Here is a 16,511-nt window from a genome sequence, read left to right as displayed (position 1 = left end):
GCGTGCACACATTCCCAACAGCTCTATGGATTTCTATCTCGAGTATTGACATCTCTAACGAGACACTTCGGATTGTTTATTCAAAAAAATAAGGACACGTAGGAAATTTCAGCAATACAGAGCGGACCACGTCACTTGAATGGTTAGAATGCCGTTTCTTTGGTCCTTGCAATAAGAATTTATTGGAAAGACCTCAAAAGGCACAACCCAAAAGGCACGTATAAGCTGTACGGTCAAAATGCCAATTCTTTGGTGTAATAACTTTCTAAAAATCGGTTTCCTAAATAAAGTGACTCGGTCTAATGATCTTTGAGACTCCGTTTGCTTCACGGGAAAGAATGATTTGAATAATATTTTAAAAAAAATAATCGCGTATATCGCTTCAAATAATTAATTAATAAAGAATTTTTCATTATTAACGATAATTTATGTCCAAACATTTTCGTGGACGAACTGGGGGGATATAAGTGTCTTTCTTTTCTATTCATCAGTACTCTGAGATTGGAAATCAATTGATGATGGCTACACGACTTAAGATGTAGCGATATAAATGCTATCGGTTGGAATCATAGAGCTAAATAAGCGTCGCCATCGTCGGTCCCTGTTACATCTCATTGATAGCTTGCCAGTCGGTGCCCCGTCACCGTCAACCAACTCAGTCACCAGCGAAGGTTGCTTGACTACTGCCCCTCCTTCATAAAGCCTAGAGACAATGAGGGCGTTGGACATCAAGACGAAAGGTTGGGAAGGAGACCAGCCAAAATGTTACATAGGCCATATAGCTTCTTAAGTTACAGATCATGTTGATCGTCCTTATGTCTTCATAATAAAACATCTTCTTGAAATATAGCACATTAAATGCTTGGACTCGTATAAAGAAATTCGACTAGACCAAGTACGTATGGGAGCTGAATCTCAAATGATGCTCTGCATCATTTACATGCACCTACCAACTATGACAATGGTAATGATCTTTTCAGACCTACCAACTATGACAATGGCAATGATCTTTTGAAAAGATCATTGCCATTGTCATAGTTGGTAGGTGCATGTAAATGATGCAGAGCATTATTTGAGATTCAGCTCTTATACGTACTTGGTCTAGTCGAATTTCTTTATACGAGTCCAAGCATTTAATGTGCTATATTTCAAGAAGATGAATCTCAAATGATGCTCTGCATCATTTATATGCACCTACCAACTATGACAATGGCAATGATCTTTTCAAAATCTGAAGCAAGGTGTAATTCTGCCAATGAAACAGTTCAAGCTGCAAACTTTGTCCATACAGCAATTACAAGCTAAGTAAAACGATGTATAGAACGGGATCTTCGGGTTCTGATCTCCCTTGGTTTCTTATTGTTAGACCTCTTCCGTTCAATATACCTAGCTTCGATGGCAATGTCCAAGACGAACTCTTTGGCGGGCACGCCAGGATTGAATATAAGGGATTCTTCTATAGAAAGGGAAGTGGATTTCTTGACCCGATTCTCTTTTGCGGAAAGATTTAGTCCCATGGAAATTGGCGAAGGCTTGGCATCTTTCCTCGCTCCGGTTGGCTTTGCAATCCCACCCGACTTTGGTCGTGCCTAGTTAGAATTGGTCAACGAGGCCATGATGGATGATGGCACAAAGAACCAAATTGCAGTTGTGGAGTTTGACGTGCTTGGAGATGGGGAAGTCAAGCATTTGTACCCGAACGTTGGCACATTGGCATCAGCAACTCACTTTCCTCGCTGGTAGATGGCAGTTGGGATCTTGAATTATATAGCTTGGTGACCTACAATTCCACTACCAAGAGCCTCAGCACCTTTTGGTCATTCAATGACAACACAGCTTTGCTCGACTGTAAAACCAACTTTTCCCTTTCCTGCCTCACTGATCTCATGAAGCACTTCCGCGAATCGATCGTAATTGGGTCTTCAGCTTCTTATGACATCCATGAGCAAACATACGGTATCAATTCGTGGGAATTCACTTCAAACTTGGATGTTGCATGTCGGCAATCAGCTAACACAACCCTCTCTCAATCAAACTGCATGATTCGCTGGTTGACCATACTTTGTGACAGATCTCACAGCATGTCTCTTGCTATCACCAGTTGCGACCGGGGTTGCTCGTGGAGAAGAGGAAAATATATGATTCTCGAGCAAAAGCAGCGTTTTCAAATGAAGTTGTCTTGTCAAGAGTGGGTTGCAGCTTACTGATGGCTTTGCAAATGTCACACCCTGAAACCATCAAATATGACACGGCCGTCCTTTCACCCAAAGGATACAGTCTTAAATACAAACCTGATATTAAAGTATATATATCCAACTATCTCAACTGTACTCATATCCAAACAGCAACTAAAACAACAACTACCAATGTTCACGTCTATATCCCTCTCGTTCTATTAGTCACTAAATGAAGAACCTGAAAAAGATTGGAAGGAATAGAGTGAGCAACCACAGCTCAGCGAGTAGTACATCTCTTTTAAGCGGATCGAGCACCTACTATGTATATTTACAAAACCGTAACGAAAATCAATATTTCGATTCATAATAAATGTATAACTTCAAATATAAGTTATTTACTTTCAGCAAATATTTGTATGCATACGATCATAATGAACAATGAATTACGTTGTCACATGAATAGTAAAATACTACAATACACGTTGTCGAATACCACGGTTTGTGCACATACAATACCAAAGCGGGCTGTGTCTTTCCAAAAAAGTATACGTATATTAGCAATTCTCAACACAGCATATGTACAAGGTCAAAAACAAATCCCATCTTTTCAACAAATTCAGTTCTATCAGTAATGTCAAAACAAAACGTCAATGATTTATTGCATTGATTAATGTCATAAAATCGTACACCAATGGTCCATTCCAACGACTTTAAATCACATGCCAATGATCCATCCCATTGACCAATCTCGCATCACATCACATCTCAAGGCTCTAAAGGTGGCTTTCACAAGACTCACATAATCATGTTGCACTTAGACTTTGATCGACACATATCAATTGTATAAGACTCTAGAGGTTGTTCACACAAGACTCACGTCATCGTGTAGCACTTAGCCCTTGAACAGCACATATCAATAGTACAAGGCTCTAGAGGTGGCTCGCATCACTGTGCACCACTTAGTCCATGCACAATATGCATACTCATAACTCTCCACTGGATTTCAAGTGATCAGGAAAATAAATCCATCATCCCCAATAATTCACAAAACTAATCCAGAATATGTATATCACAAACTGATTTCGCAAGCTAAAACAAATGACATTTTCACAACAAAGCTCATCAGCCAACAACGTTATGATTGCTTACCAGGTGTTGCTAATCGGGGTCAGGACGACTTGGCGAGGTGACGTGACGTGGACGCACAAGAAAGCCCTTTCCTTTCTTCTTTCTCTCTCTTTCTCTCTTTCTCTCTCTTCTTCGTGCGTGCTCTCGGTTTAAAAAATAAAGGTCCCCTATTTTAGGGTGGGTCCTTTTTCTTTTTCTTTTCTTTTTTTTTATTTTCTTTTGTTGACTTTTCAACCTTCAATTCTTTTTTTCAAGGGTGGGTCCCACCACCGGTTGACCTAGTCAAAGAAGTAAATATTATAGCAAAAATGATCGGAGTCTTAGCCGAGTAGCATATGGCCAAGTTACAAAGGAACGCTGTGCCGCATAGATCGTGAGAGTGGCCGTCAAGAGAATCTTCGCAAGATCCAGACATTCCGAGAAGGTGTTCATCGAAGAAGTAAGGATTATCAGCCTCATGAGGCATCGAAACCTGGTGCAATTTATTGGATGGTGTCAAGAGAAACACGAGTTTTCGCATGCCCAACGGTAGACTTGAAAATCATCCCTTTGGGGATGTGCGGGACAAGATAGCTCTAGGCGTGGCGTCGGCCCTTAATTACTTTTATGAAACTTACAGCAACGTGTACTTCACAGGGACATAATATCAGCTCATGTACTATCGGACACAAATTTCACGACCAAAGCTCGGTGATTTCGGAATGGCTACTGCCGACAGAGGGTTCAAATGACACATGGTTTATCAGGCAGTAGAATACGTGAAAGATGGGAAGGCTGCGAAAGAATCTAGCATGTTTGGCTTCGTGGTTGCAAACTTGTGATGATGGAGATTGCTTGCGGGAGGACTTATCAGGATGTGGAGAACCATCTTCCACAAGTTAAGGAAGGACTTATCAGGATGTGGAATACCGTTTCCGCGAGTTTAAGTGGGTTCGGCTGCTTTACCTGTCAAATAGCATCCTTGACGCAGCTGATGAGCCATTGGGGTCTTGTTTTTTATTAGAAGCAAACGGGATGGCTTCATGATGGTGGGTTCTTGTTTTGATTAGAAGCCAATGCGATGCTTGATGATGGCGGGTTTGTGGTGTGCGCGTCCGGATCCTTAGGGGAGACCTAAACTAGGAGAAGCGACGAGTTTTCTCCGGCCACCAGTCCCAGCACCGGAGCTTCCATGTAATGCATGCAAAGAACCTAGTTCGAATCACCATCTGGCTCTGCAGCAGAATGCTCTGTCCTGGGCTCCCCCAGTCCATTTTCAGCAAGACATATCTTGGCTTTATAGAACCATGCAGCTACGAGGTCCTTGTGGGAGAGAAACTGGAGTACGTAATTTTGGGTCGTGATCCAAATTGGCAATATGAGACAGAATTCCAAGTAAATTACAAATTCAGCATCAAATATTCCTATCGATTGACGTTCCCTAGAGGGGCTCTCTCTCTCTCTCTCTCTCTCTCTCTCTCTCTCTCTCTCTCTCTCTCTCTCTCTCTCTCTAACTGTAGATCAACTTCATCATCCCGTAGAACTTCTTCCATGGTAGTGCAAGCATCCAACAGCAAAAAACCCAATCCCCTTCACGGGATTCCAAAGATGCTTACATACAAGACCTAACAGCTAGAGATCGTTCAGGATTCGATGGAACTACTAATAGTACGTGCCACACCATCTTGATGAGGAAAAAGCACTAAAACATGGCGACATACTTAATGGCTGAACAAAATTCAGAGCCATTGGAGGAAATAATCATAGGAGTGCGAAAATCACATTTATGCGGCACGGATGATACATTACATTGACTAGCGAGCTGAATTCCATCCATTCCGACTATACACAGTCGGTAGCTAAGCTGAGGATCTAACTCCACAATACGCAAACTGAACGAAAGAAGCAACATTAGGCAAGCCAGGCATACCATGCTGTAACCTCTACCGCTCAACTAGCAAAGCTGGAGCTTGGACAAAATTATTACACCTTGTCCAAAGAAATATGCCTCGTGAGACAAGACATTAACTTCTTTTTGTCCAGGCAATGGTAAAGAAGCTCCTCTGAAAAATGGAAATGTCCCAACTTTGAATGAGATTGAAATTGATCATTACCGAAGCAGCAGGGTTGATTCAATATTGCAACACAAAATTCAGTTCTCACTCCCCTAACAATATTTGCAACAAGTTACTCAAGAGAGAAGAGAATTGAAACACTAACTTTAAAAAACCATATATTCTTCAATAAACCCAAAGAAGAAAAAGTCCAGGCCCAACGGCAGCGCTCTAGGGCTGCGCTGGGGTTGACAACACCTCGCATGTTTTGTTTCAGTTTGCTCTGGGTGTCGCCCATTCAACACGAAGGATGAGGTTATCATAGCCATATCCATTGAGCTTATTGATGGCCCTCTCAGCATCCTCTTTGTTTACAAAGTTGACAAAACCAAAACCTCTGCTCAAACCTGTCTTCTGATCAATCGCAACATACACACGACTAACTGGGCCAAATGTGCGGAACAGTTCAAGCAGATCGGGCTCTCGAGTGTCCTCTGACAAATTAGTCACACGGACAGAGTTCTCTTCATTCCTACGCCTCATCTCCGTCCCAGTTCTCTCTGCTCCAGCTCTCATGCTAGGAGGCACATAAGCTCCCTTAGTGGTCGTTGCCTCTGCTGTCGCAGGCTTCTCAACAAAAGTCTCAACTGGTTGAGCAAGGTCCTTGTACGGGCATCTCGATGTCCAGTGATCTCCCTTCTTACCACAGGTCCTGCAAACCATGAGAACAGCACCTCCTTTAGTAAGCTGAGCCAAGCTATCCCCACTTGCCTTCGTTTCTTCAGCTTTAGTACCTGTCATAAAGATCTCCTATTAGACCCAAAAAAAAAAAAAAAAAGAGCAACATTGGACCTACAAAGATTCCTTCAACAAACAATTTCACTTGAGATTGCCAATTCCCTCACACTTAAAGCTTTATCAAATTGAGAGATTTCATCAGCAAGGCAAAATGTCAAGTGAATATATGTCTTTACAATTAAATACAAATGCAATCTATTCAAATTTTCCACATTGCTTCCTCCAGCAACTGATTGAGAGATCAGCAGGTCAGGGAGATCCATTTCAACCCAGATGGAAGATCAACTAATCAAGATATAATTGGACAGAGTCAGGAAGACGAAGTATTAGATTCCTTCTCCAAAAACAATTGAATGACTGTTAAAGAGATGTCTATGGAAGATAATTAGGGAGTTCATATGCTGAGCACCAGCTGTAGATGCAAACTGGTTTACCAACTCCACAGAACGATCCCGCAGTTTTGCATCATACTAATACATATCTATACGCGCACGCAAAATCACAGTCATAAGAGAGGAAATACCCAGAAGAGGGAAAAATTAAAAAAGAAAAGACTAAGACAATACCAGGAGCCCTAGGCCTCTCGAGCAGTATCTCCTCTGTGGACACCATCGTCAGTCGGGCACCGACGTCCTCGTGGACGGCGTCTCCGAATTTTGCCCAATTCCGACGCTCCACCGCGCTCTTGCTGAGCCGAGCCTTGGCAAGCTTCCTGACCCGGGTGGTGGTGGTGATCTTCACCTTGTTTCCGTCCTCGTTGAACTTGTACTCGATCACCTTCTTGATGCCGTTCTCGTCCGGGCCGATCACCTGGCGAGGCGGCAGCAGGAAGTCCAGATCCTCCCCGTCGTCCTCGTCGAGCTCCCCCCACCGGAGCTTGCTCGGCTTCGGCGGCGCCGCCAATCCGTTCCTGTCGAAAGCCATCTCTCGAGCTGAAGAGAATCAAGTAAGGTCGGGGGATGACGGTGAAGTTCTAGGGTTTTGTGTGGCGAGGACAAACGAAAATTGGAGATGAAGAGGATAAAAAGTGGAACGTGACCCGGAGGAAGACATATATACATCATCGTTTGGGCGGGCTTAGTCGAGTGTTTGGGCCCGTAGATGCTGGTGGATCCGGGCTCATTGTAGAAGAATGCTTTGTGATGGGCGGGCCGGGCAATCGGCGCCCTTTGTGGGCTCAGACCGGCTTATAAGGGCCCAATAAAAAAAACTTTTGTGAAGATGGAACCACGTGACGCCGAAAAGACAGGACAATTATTCAAAAAGTCATAAATCTATTGTACATCGGTCATTTCGGTTCTAAACTTTTTAATTGTGTCAATTTAGTCTTAAATTTTTTTGATAATTTTCCAATTTCAAATTTATTCTAAGATGGTGCGAGCGTAAGCTCTACCTTTTTATGAGAATTCAAGGGTATGAGTTTAGAAATCCCGCCACCCGAAGGTCAATAGAACACTACGCAAGTCCTATGAAACAATTGAATTCGGCACTTGGGCTTGTGTGGGCGATCCTGACTTGGAACAGTATACACGCAATAGCTGGGATTTGAACGGGCGACCTCCGACTTGTAAATTAAAAATTCACCGACGCTTTCGATAGCCGTGTGTCTAATAAAAACCCCCACTTTGTTATATCCTTTAAAAGTAGTAGTCGTGTAGACAAGCCATGTGGGTAATATATATGTCCGAGTCAAGCTAAGGAGGTGGGTCGTCCTTGTTCGGCAGATCAGGGGTTAATTGATGAACGAGTCTTGAACGCATTGGTCAATGCAATCCCACCATTGCTATGAGACATACGACCTTGACCATTCTCTTTCTGATTTGAATGAAAACCAGATTGGAACCAAAGGATGGTGCATAAGGCGATTCATCAGGATATAAAGTCAGCGGGAAAAGTGTCCAAAAAGTCATAAAATTTTTGCATCAGTGTCGGTTCGATGCCAAACTTTTTAATTGTGTCAATCTAATCATAAGCTTTTTGGATTTATGCCAATTGAGTCTATCCTACCAATTTTTTGACGGAAATCGTTAACGTGAACGCCGGTCGTCTTATGTGGCATGATTGGTATTGATGTGGATATTATTTTAATATTATTTTAATGTTTTTTCAATTTTTTTATGTTGGAGGATCTCTTAGGATGCTTACATGAACTTCTTTGTTTGCTTTGTTTAAATGAACCTGATTATTCATGAGACGTTTATGAATTTGGCATACACGTGAGCATTGTGACCATAAATTTCACGCGAGATAAGTGTCACTAAGCAAAACTTGCAAAACAATTTAGGTCATAACTCTTGCACGCGATTGAACTAAGACCGAACAACAAACATTAACATTATTGACATAATTCTCCCAAAAGCTCATTAAAAAAAGGGTCTTCTCATTTGCTAGCGACTACTTCAGGTTAAATGTACATTATAACAAATGTTTGGATTTTTCGTACATTGACTACACATATCTTAATTCTTACTTTACACAAAAAAAAAAAAAAGACTACACATATCTTAAGTTATGTAATACTGTAATTTTTTTTTTATCTGTGGTTGCTTAATTAGTGACTAAAGACACTCAATAATAAAATGTACTTAAAAATATCCTTCAAATTTAGCTCAATTGAATGTATCACAACATGAATTCAATGCTCATAAGAGCAAAAATCACATTCATGCAAGAATCAAAATTTGAGAACTAAAACTTCACCTTTAAATATTTTGACTTTGGTCAAAGAGAATATACAGAGTTGACTTTTAAGCTTGAGTTTTTCATTTAGTAAGACCATCGTTGTCGTTTAAAAGAATGTATTTGGGTTCAAAGCATAGAATTTAGTGGAGTTTCAAATTAGTCCATGCCTAGAACATTTATGGTAAGAAAAAAGACTTTTGAGATTTGAGTGGGGGGACAATAGAGAGGCCAATTTTATTGTTAAAAAAAAACTTATTCGGGCCAAAACTTCGAAATTAGGGTGGTCAAATTAACCTATACTTAGAGTAATTATGCTAATTAACAAAATATTGACAATTCGATTGCCCCACCCCAATGTGCAATGTAGGTTCTAAGAATTTAACTCGCACTACTGTTGGACATAGCCGTCGCGAGAGACGGGAGGTTTGGAGACTTTTATTTCTAAGCTTTCTGGATGTCCCTGTTTAATGGCAGAGTTCAAAACTAACTTTATACACAATTCATGTATGCAATCATTGAAAAATAAAAGTAGGAAATAGCAAAGGGGAGCCAAAGAACAAGTCAAACTATCCTTCCTTGCCGATTGCCATAAGGTCCGGGTGCTTCTTCTCTCGCCCTTGATCGAACGCACCCTTCACGAACAAAGTCGAAGAATCCTTCCGCGAAAGCTTGGCCAAACTAAGCTGGGGAACAGTACCCATGATCGAGGCGATCGATTTATTCCGCGTCGGAAACGCCTCCTAACAAATCTCTCAATCCCGCCCAATCCTGCCGCGCCGCGCTTCCCCCACATCGTCCATTTCGAACAAACACCTTTTGCTCTCCACGATGCTTCTCAGCCAAGCAACTTTGCAGCATTTCAAGGCTATCATATATTTCTCAAAGAAGCATGCTTGCATTTCCAGCAGCATCATAGGATGGCGCTCGACGGTCGAGCAGCGGGCCCGGGTGGAAAAACGTGACTATCCTGGGGGAAGACGTCCTTGTGGGGGGATGAAATCTACAAAAACGGAGGCATCGTCCTACCGCACAAGGTGGATCCGGGCTTATTGTAGAAGAATGCTTTGTGATGGGCCTGATGGCCGGGCCGGGCAATCGGCTCCCTTTATGGACTCAGACCGGCTTGTAACTTAGGGCCGAATAAAAAAAATCTGTGAAGATTGAACGACGTGACACCAAAGAGAACGAATAATTATCTAAAAAGCCATAAACCCGTTGCACGATGGCCAATTCAATTTTATATCTTTCAAATGTGTCAATCTAATCCTAAGTCTTTTTTTTACGATTTGCCAATTTCAAAGTCATTCTAGGATGGTGCGAGTGTATTTATACAGTATTGAAGCTTCACCTTTTTTTTTATTACAATTTAATGGCATGAGGTCGAACATCCGTCTACCAAAAAGTCAATCGAAACACTGTGCAAATCGATTGAATCAATTGGCTCGACACTTTGGCTTGTGTGGGTGATCTCGACTCGGAACAATATACGACAATTGGAACAAGTATACACATAGTATATGGGAATCGGTAATTTAACAGCAAAGGCAATAAGAAATCCAATAGATAATATTATTTCCAATGCCACAAGATACGATTGATTAGCTAATGGTTCTAAATTTAATGTTAGTTCATTGGAACCATATAAACCAATACCCAGAACCCCTATTAATAGAAAAATGAAACCTTCCGTAGTGTACTAAATAAATTTTGTAGCGGAATGCAAACGTTTCTCTCCCCCCCAAACTTCGATAGAAGTAGATAAACGGGGATTAACCTAACTCTCACATGATGAAAAAAAGTAAAAGGTCTCGAGAAGAAAATAATCATATTTGATCATTATACATTGCTAACATCACAAAATGGAATAATCGAGAATCTCGAGTAACTGGTTCTCGATAACTATGTGTATAATAAAATCCCTTTTTGTTATATCCTTTAAAAGTAATAGTCGTACAAACAACCCATGTGCGTTATATATGTGTCCGAGTCAAAGCTAAAAAGGTGGTTCATCCTCTCTTTTTTTTTGGTGGTCCAAAGGTGGCTCGTCCCTGTTCGGCAGATCAAGGGTTAATTGAGGAACGAGTCTTGAACGCATTGGTCAATGCAATCCCAACATCGCTATCAGACATAGGAACTTGACCGTTCTCTTTCTGATTTGAATGAAAACCAGATTGGAACCGAAGGATGGTTCATAAGGAGATTCATCAAGATATGAAGTTGGTAAAGAATAGACATACAGAGAGAAGGAGAAAAATAGGGAAGAAATGGTTCTACTCCTACACACGTTCTGATACTGGTTGTATTGGCAATTACATGGTCATAGACCAATCCCACATAAATTTGGTTTTTCACTCAATTCATACGTGTTGTTAATCAGTTTTCTCACTGACCAGTCATCGCATCACAGTATAAATTATTGCCATACCGACATCTCTTTTGATTACTCTACAAGATGAAGGTTCAAGATATTCTAATGCCGAAGATCTCATGCGGCGCGGAAAAAGTCTACGAGCAATATGTGTTGAATAGCTAAGAAACCAAACACACGTAACTTGGGAAGTGGGTGATTACTATAGGTAGCAAATTTTGCCCTTTTGAGTAATTTAGAATACTAGTCTTTAAACCCACCGACAGCCCAAGAAACAAGAGTTGTCTGACCGGGATCACCTTAACTATGCCATTATTACTACCCCTAATCGAGGTTTTAAGGGTCCATGTCGGTCCTCGTCCCACCAGGTTGTCATTGTGTGGCTCACATCATCAGAAAAGCATGTGTGGTTTTTTGCACCTCAAGATACGCCAACGAAAGAGAGACCTCCCAAGCTTCTCTCGGCAGATACATCATCCTTCTCCCTTTTGCTGATTTGGTCCATTGCAATACAGTCACAAAACTTGCACAATCGACATCAACCATTTCAATGGAAACCCTAACCGTAAAAGAATTCGAGTCGGCGGGCTGAGAGGGTTTGAGATCGTCCACATATATGTCTTTCGTGGTCTTCCTCCACTAGTAGGTTTTTTTCTCGGAAAACTCAATTAGTTTGATAATGATCGAGTGACGTTGCTTCTTCGGCCCAAACCAAATTGAACTATCATCGACCTTTACAAATTTAGGAGTGGCAAATGGCAGTCCTTGCAACAAAAAAGGGGAAAGGGGCGACAAAGAAAAACCAGGCCGGCCACGAATTTGGGTAATATACGTTGGCACTACAAGAATATTTCTGACCTTAAGCAGGCCAAAACCTTGAAAGGAGGATCTTAACCAAACATAGCCATAACTTGCTACGTGGTCAAAGGGGGACAACCAAAAGAAAGTCAACGCCATTCTTGCGTTAGGTTAATCGCATGAAGGTCCAGATCTATGTTTATACTTGTCTAGCATCTAACTTCTAAGCAAAGACCATCTCAACATGGTCCTGTGCTGGGTTTCGACCTATAATACCTAAAATTATTTTCATTGTCCACATATTATTTTCTACCGATAAAGGGGAGAAGCCCCAATAAAAGGCACGTGTTCGCATGCAGATGACCAGAAAAACAAGGAAAGAAAGGAGAAATCAGAGTCAAATTTGGTATTAATCTGAAGGTGGGCACGTTGCAGACCCCAGATCTGATCCTCTCTTTGTTTGTGGTCAATGATCCGCCGCTAGAATCGGACGTAGATCAAGAGCCTTTTATGTGGCGGGCGTTTCCCTCTCTAGAATCCAAGGTGCTTGCGTGCTCTTTTCTTTCGAAAGAAAGGAGCAACATTCAACTCGGTCATTTCGGGTCAATCCAAACTTTACTTCGAAAAGCAAACGAAGTCGCGAAATCAGTAGGTTTAATCCGCATTATAGGTTGGGGATCCGCAACATCTCATGCCAAAACTCTGCGTGCGAGTCGTGACCCGACTCATATGGTGTCCTAGACGCAAACAATTCGCGGGTCATCTAGTTCGCATGTATTGCACATTAAGTACATGGAGAATAGTTATCGACATAAGCATCAATGGCATTGTTGGCCCTAGGTAGATATGTTAGCATCCTGTTTCTTCTAGAGTCTCGGTTTGCATGCTTCATAATGAGAAGATGGTCTTGATCTATAATTTCTATGGTCAAGTTTTAACCTAATGAATTATCAAAGTCGACTTAGATCCGAAGTCAAACAATTTATAACTTTATTAGGGTTTTTTTATTTATTTTGGTTGAAAAATAAAAGAATTTTGTGTTAGGTTGCTTGACAAAAGAAGAAATATCCTCCTTCATTTTTCAATTTCTCGATTTAGCTTGCTTGCGTGTTGTACGAGATGATTCAATGGATGAGGTAAATACTAAAAAAGTCATAAACCTATCAAATTGACACAAATTCAATTATAAATCTTTCAATTTGATCAATTTAGTTCTAAACATTCTATGTTTGTGCCAATTCAGTTTTTTTTTTTTTGTTGTCGAAGTGTCAATTGGGTTCATATGGCCAATTTTGGCCAAAAATTGCTAACATAGACGCCGATCATCCTACGTTGCACGATTGACGTTGGTGTGGACAAATTATACAACTCTTTTTTTTTTTTTTGTTAACTTGCCGAAATACCTTCCTCACTCTCTCCAATTTATTGTTTATTCTTTTATTAGGCTAATCTACAAAAGTGTCTTTATTTCTATCATCTCTCTCATTAATTTCATAATATAACTATTCCATTACACCCATCAATATATTAATTTACCATATCTCATTATCATTCCACCTAGAGAATGTTGTCAATTTTAAGTCATGGTCTCATTTTTTCATTTGCAAAGAAGTTTCTATTTATGATAGCTTATGAACGCACAATTAATTGCCTTTCTTTCTAATAATGTGGGTGAAACTATATTTCAAAGTCGAAAATTAAAATTCAATTTAATTATTTAGCCAATCATGATGAAAAAATTGTAAAAAAAAATGATCAAAATTTGGAAAAGGTTAATATGTTAAAAGCATGATCAAATGTCAAACTATTTTATTTAGATCATATCTAAATATTAACAAAGGATAGGCACATAAAGGAAATAACATAAAACTTCTTGCTGTTCAACTCCCACTATGAAGAAGGTACTTAATATCAATTATTAATTCAATCTTATAGCAAGTGGATCAAAACTTCAAAATATGCTTAAAATTTTCCCCTAAAAAAATCTAGTGCGAGATTGAAAGTACAAAATATGTAAATAAATTTTCAACCACATCCAAGCTCAAAAGGATGCATAAATCAACGATGTTTAGCTTTAGAAACCTATAAATTTATTACAGAAAATCATCCACAAGGTCAAAAATTACTAAATCATTAGATTGAATTTTAATTTTCAACTTTGAAATAAAGTTTCTCTCAAATTATTTCATAAAAAATAAGCAGTCAATTGTGTGTTCATAAACCATTATAACTAGAAATATCTAACCTTTTATACAATTTTTGTAATTAAAAATAAAGACCTTATCTAAGCAAAGTGATAACATAATGCATGATAAGATGATATTTTATTCGGTGTAATTTGATATTTATAATGTGAAATTGCTAACTTAAAGAGAAATAGAAACAAAGACAATTATGTTAGTTAGGTTGATCAAAAAAATAATAAATTGAAGAGATAGAAAGGTGTTTCGGTCTGTTGTTTGAAAAAAGTAGTGGCTTAGCCAAATGGAGTAGAAATAACCCCGCCCTTTTTCTTATTTTGTTTTTTGTTTTTACTTTCAATTTTTTCATTCTGGCGGGTGAGGGTCGCGGCCCTCGCCCAAGCCATTGCTGGCTACAATAAAAAAATAAAAAAATCAGAAAAAGTATAAAAAATTGTAAATTTGTCAATGTCAACGTCGGTCATGCCACGTAGAACGCTTGAACTAAGGCTAAAGTTCATGTCGCTGATGTTTTTATCAAAATTGATCGAATAGACTAAATTAGTATCAATGTAATAAGTTTACGACATTTTTTTGTTGCTTTCCCCGCTGATGGACCTTCATAGGCACAACGAACGTAGCTCCACTCTTGCCGTCGCGTGGGTATTTTGGCAAGCTGTCGATGAGTATGAGTGAAGTGCGGTTTCCTATTTTGTACTAGCTTAGTACGAAGTCGCATGTTACTCCATCATATAATGCAACTTTTATTTATTTATTTATTTATTGGTAAGGTATAATGCAACTTTTATAATGTCCTTTCCCCCCGATTTTTATTTATAATGGGGATGAAGGATGGCTTCTTGGATGATTTTCCATGATTTTAATTTTCTTGTCCCACTTTCATATTTGCCTTTTTGTTTGTTTGTTCCTTCTTTTCACCTAACCTAACACCATTATTCAGAATATATATACACACACGATATGGATTTGAATAACAAATAGATCGCGTGTAATCTTCAATAATTTTTTTTGCATCTCGCTCTTTACTCGATTTGTTCTTATATTTCGAAATATATTGTGACTATACATTTGGATATGAGTCGTTTGCTATTTTATTGTCCTGTATAGCAGTAGTTCGGGAAAAGTGTCGAAAAAGTATTAAACCTATTATATTTATACCAATTCAATCAACTTTTTATTGGTGCCAATTCATTCATAAACTTTTTTGTATTTGTGCCAATTAAATCCATTCAGCCAATTTGACCAAAAATAGCTGGCGTGGACGTTGATTGTCCCACTTGGTACATCGGAAATTGATGTGGATATTTTTTTATATTTTTTAATATATTTGTTATTTGTTCCTTTTTTTATCTTTCTTTTATGATTTTTTTAATAATTTAAGACCTGCTAGGGTCGCTGGCCTACCCCCGCAAGCCCCCAAGAGAGGGTTGGCGACCCTCGTCAGCATTGGGTGACATTGATGTCAATTCAATCATAAACATTTTATTACCGCCAATTTAATTCTAAACATTTTGTATTTGTGCCAATTGAGTCTAAGCGATCAATTTTTGCCGGAAATCGTTGGCGAGCACACTAATTGTCCTACATGGCAAGTTGTCATTGACGTGGATATTTTTTTAATATTCTAATGAATTTTTTGTTTTTTTCTTTTTGTCTTATTTTTCTTTTCTGTACATTTTTTTTTGGACCTTGTTTGGACACTTTTCCCATGGTAGTTCTTACTTCCCTTTTTTTTTTTTTCGGGTGGGATTATGAAGTAACTTCATTTCACTGGTTAAAATGTAATTATTCAGAAACAAAATAACCCAAAGGGCCTTGGGGGGGGGGAAGAAGGGTGTGGGAGCCCCAACTTAAAACATCCATTCTATGTTGAACAAGAAATCTTAAAACAAATCAATTTGAAATCCCAACTTATCTAAGAGGGAGCGTATTTACAGTCTTTTCGGTTTCATAATTGTAAGTGTAGCTTACTTGATCCAAGAACATCCATGTGAATTAAAATTGACAATATGATTAGCGTAGAACAACAAACTGATAATGGAAGTTGCCATCCATAAGGAATGATTGAATATCATGCCTAAAACTATGGCATCGGCTAAGGAAATCTACGTATTCTAAGATGAAGGTAACAGTCGGGATCCGCAAACAACCGAAAAAATATTTGAAACGTCTCTTTTGCCGAATGTCTATGATTTGTAAAGCAAGATTTTTTAGTAATATTAGTATCATACCTGTGCTATGAGTGGATGCTCACATATAGTTTTTTGAATAGTTAAACTTAAGTTCCGTAGTTTTAACTGGGTCTGATAATGAGAAATCAATAATG

The 16,511-nt window shown here is 39.3% G+C and overlaps 1 protein-coding gene across 1 annotated transcript; it reads right to left on the bottom strand.

Annotated features, from left to right (window-relative positions):
- Positions 1-5,345: 5,345 nt before the first annotated feature.
- LOC115743744 (eukaryotic translation initiation factor 3 subunit G) lies at positions 5,346-7,158 on the bottom strand. The gene is made up of 2 exons (XM_030678676.2): positions 6,703-7,158; positions 5,346-6,132 (listed from the first exon to the last, which is right to left on the bottom strand). The coding sequence occupies exons 1-2, from the start codon at positions 7,058-7,060 to the stop codon at positions 5,612-5,614; spliced, it is 879 nt and encodes a 292-aa protein (XP_030534536.1). The 5' UTR covers positions 7,061-7,158; the 3' UTR covers positions 5,346-5,611.
- Positions 7,159-16,511: the final 9,353 nt, after the last annotated feature.

The sequence above is a fragment of the Rhodamnia argentea genome, chromosome 5 (genome assembly GCF_020921035.1).
Source record: "Rhodamnia argentea isolate NSW1041297 chromosome 5, ASM2092103v1, whole genome shotgun sequence".
In the NCBI taxonomy this organism is placed as follows: domain Eukaryota; kingdom Viridiplantae; phylum Streptophyta; class Magnoliopsida; order Myrtales; family Myrtaceae; genus Rhodamnia; species Rhodamnia argentea.
Note: the sequence above shows the minus strand (reverse complement) of the source record. Positions and strands in the feature narration are given on the sequence as shown.

Bases quoted from the DNA above. Each gene is read 5' to 3' on its own strand.
- LOC115743744 (XM_030678676.2), bottom strand. From the start codon at position 7,060: ATGGCTTTCGACAGGAACGGATTGGCGGCGCCGCCGAAGCCGAGCAAG. The intron at 6,133-6,702 runs GTATTGTCTTAG...TCTTTATGACAG, and splicing joins CGAGAGGCCTAGGGCTCCTG to GTACTAAAGCTGAAGAAACG.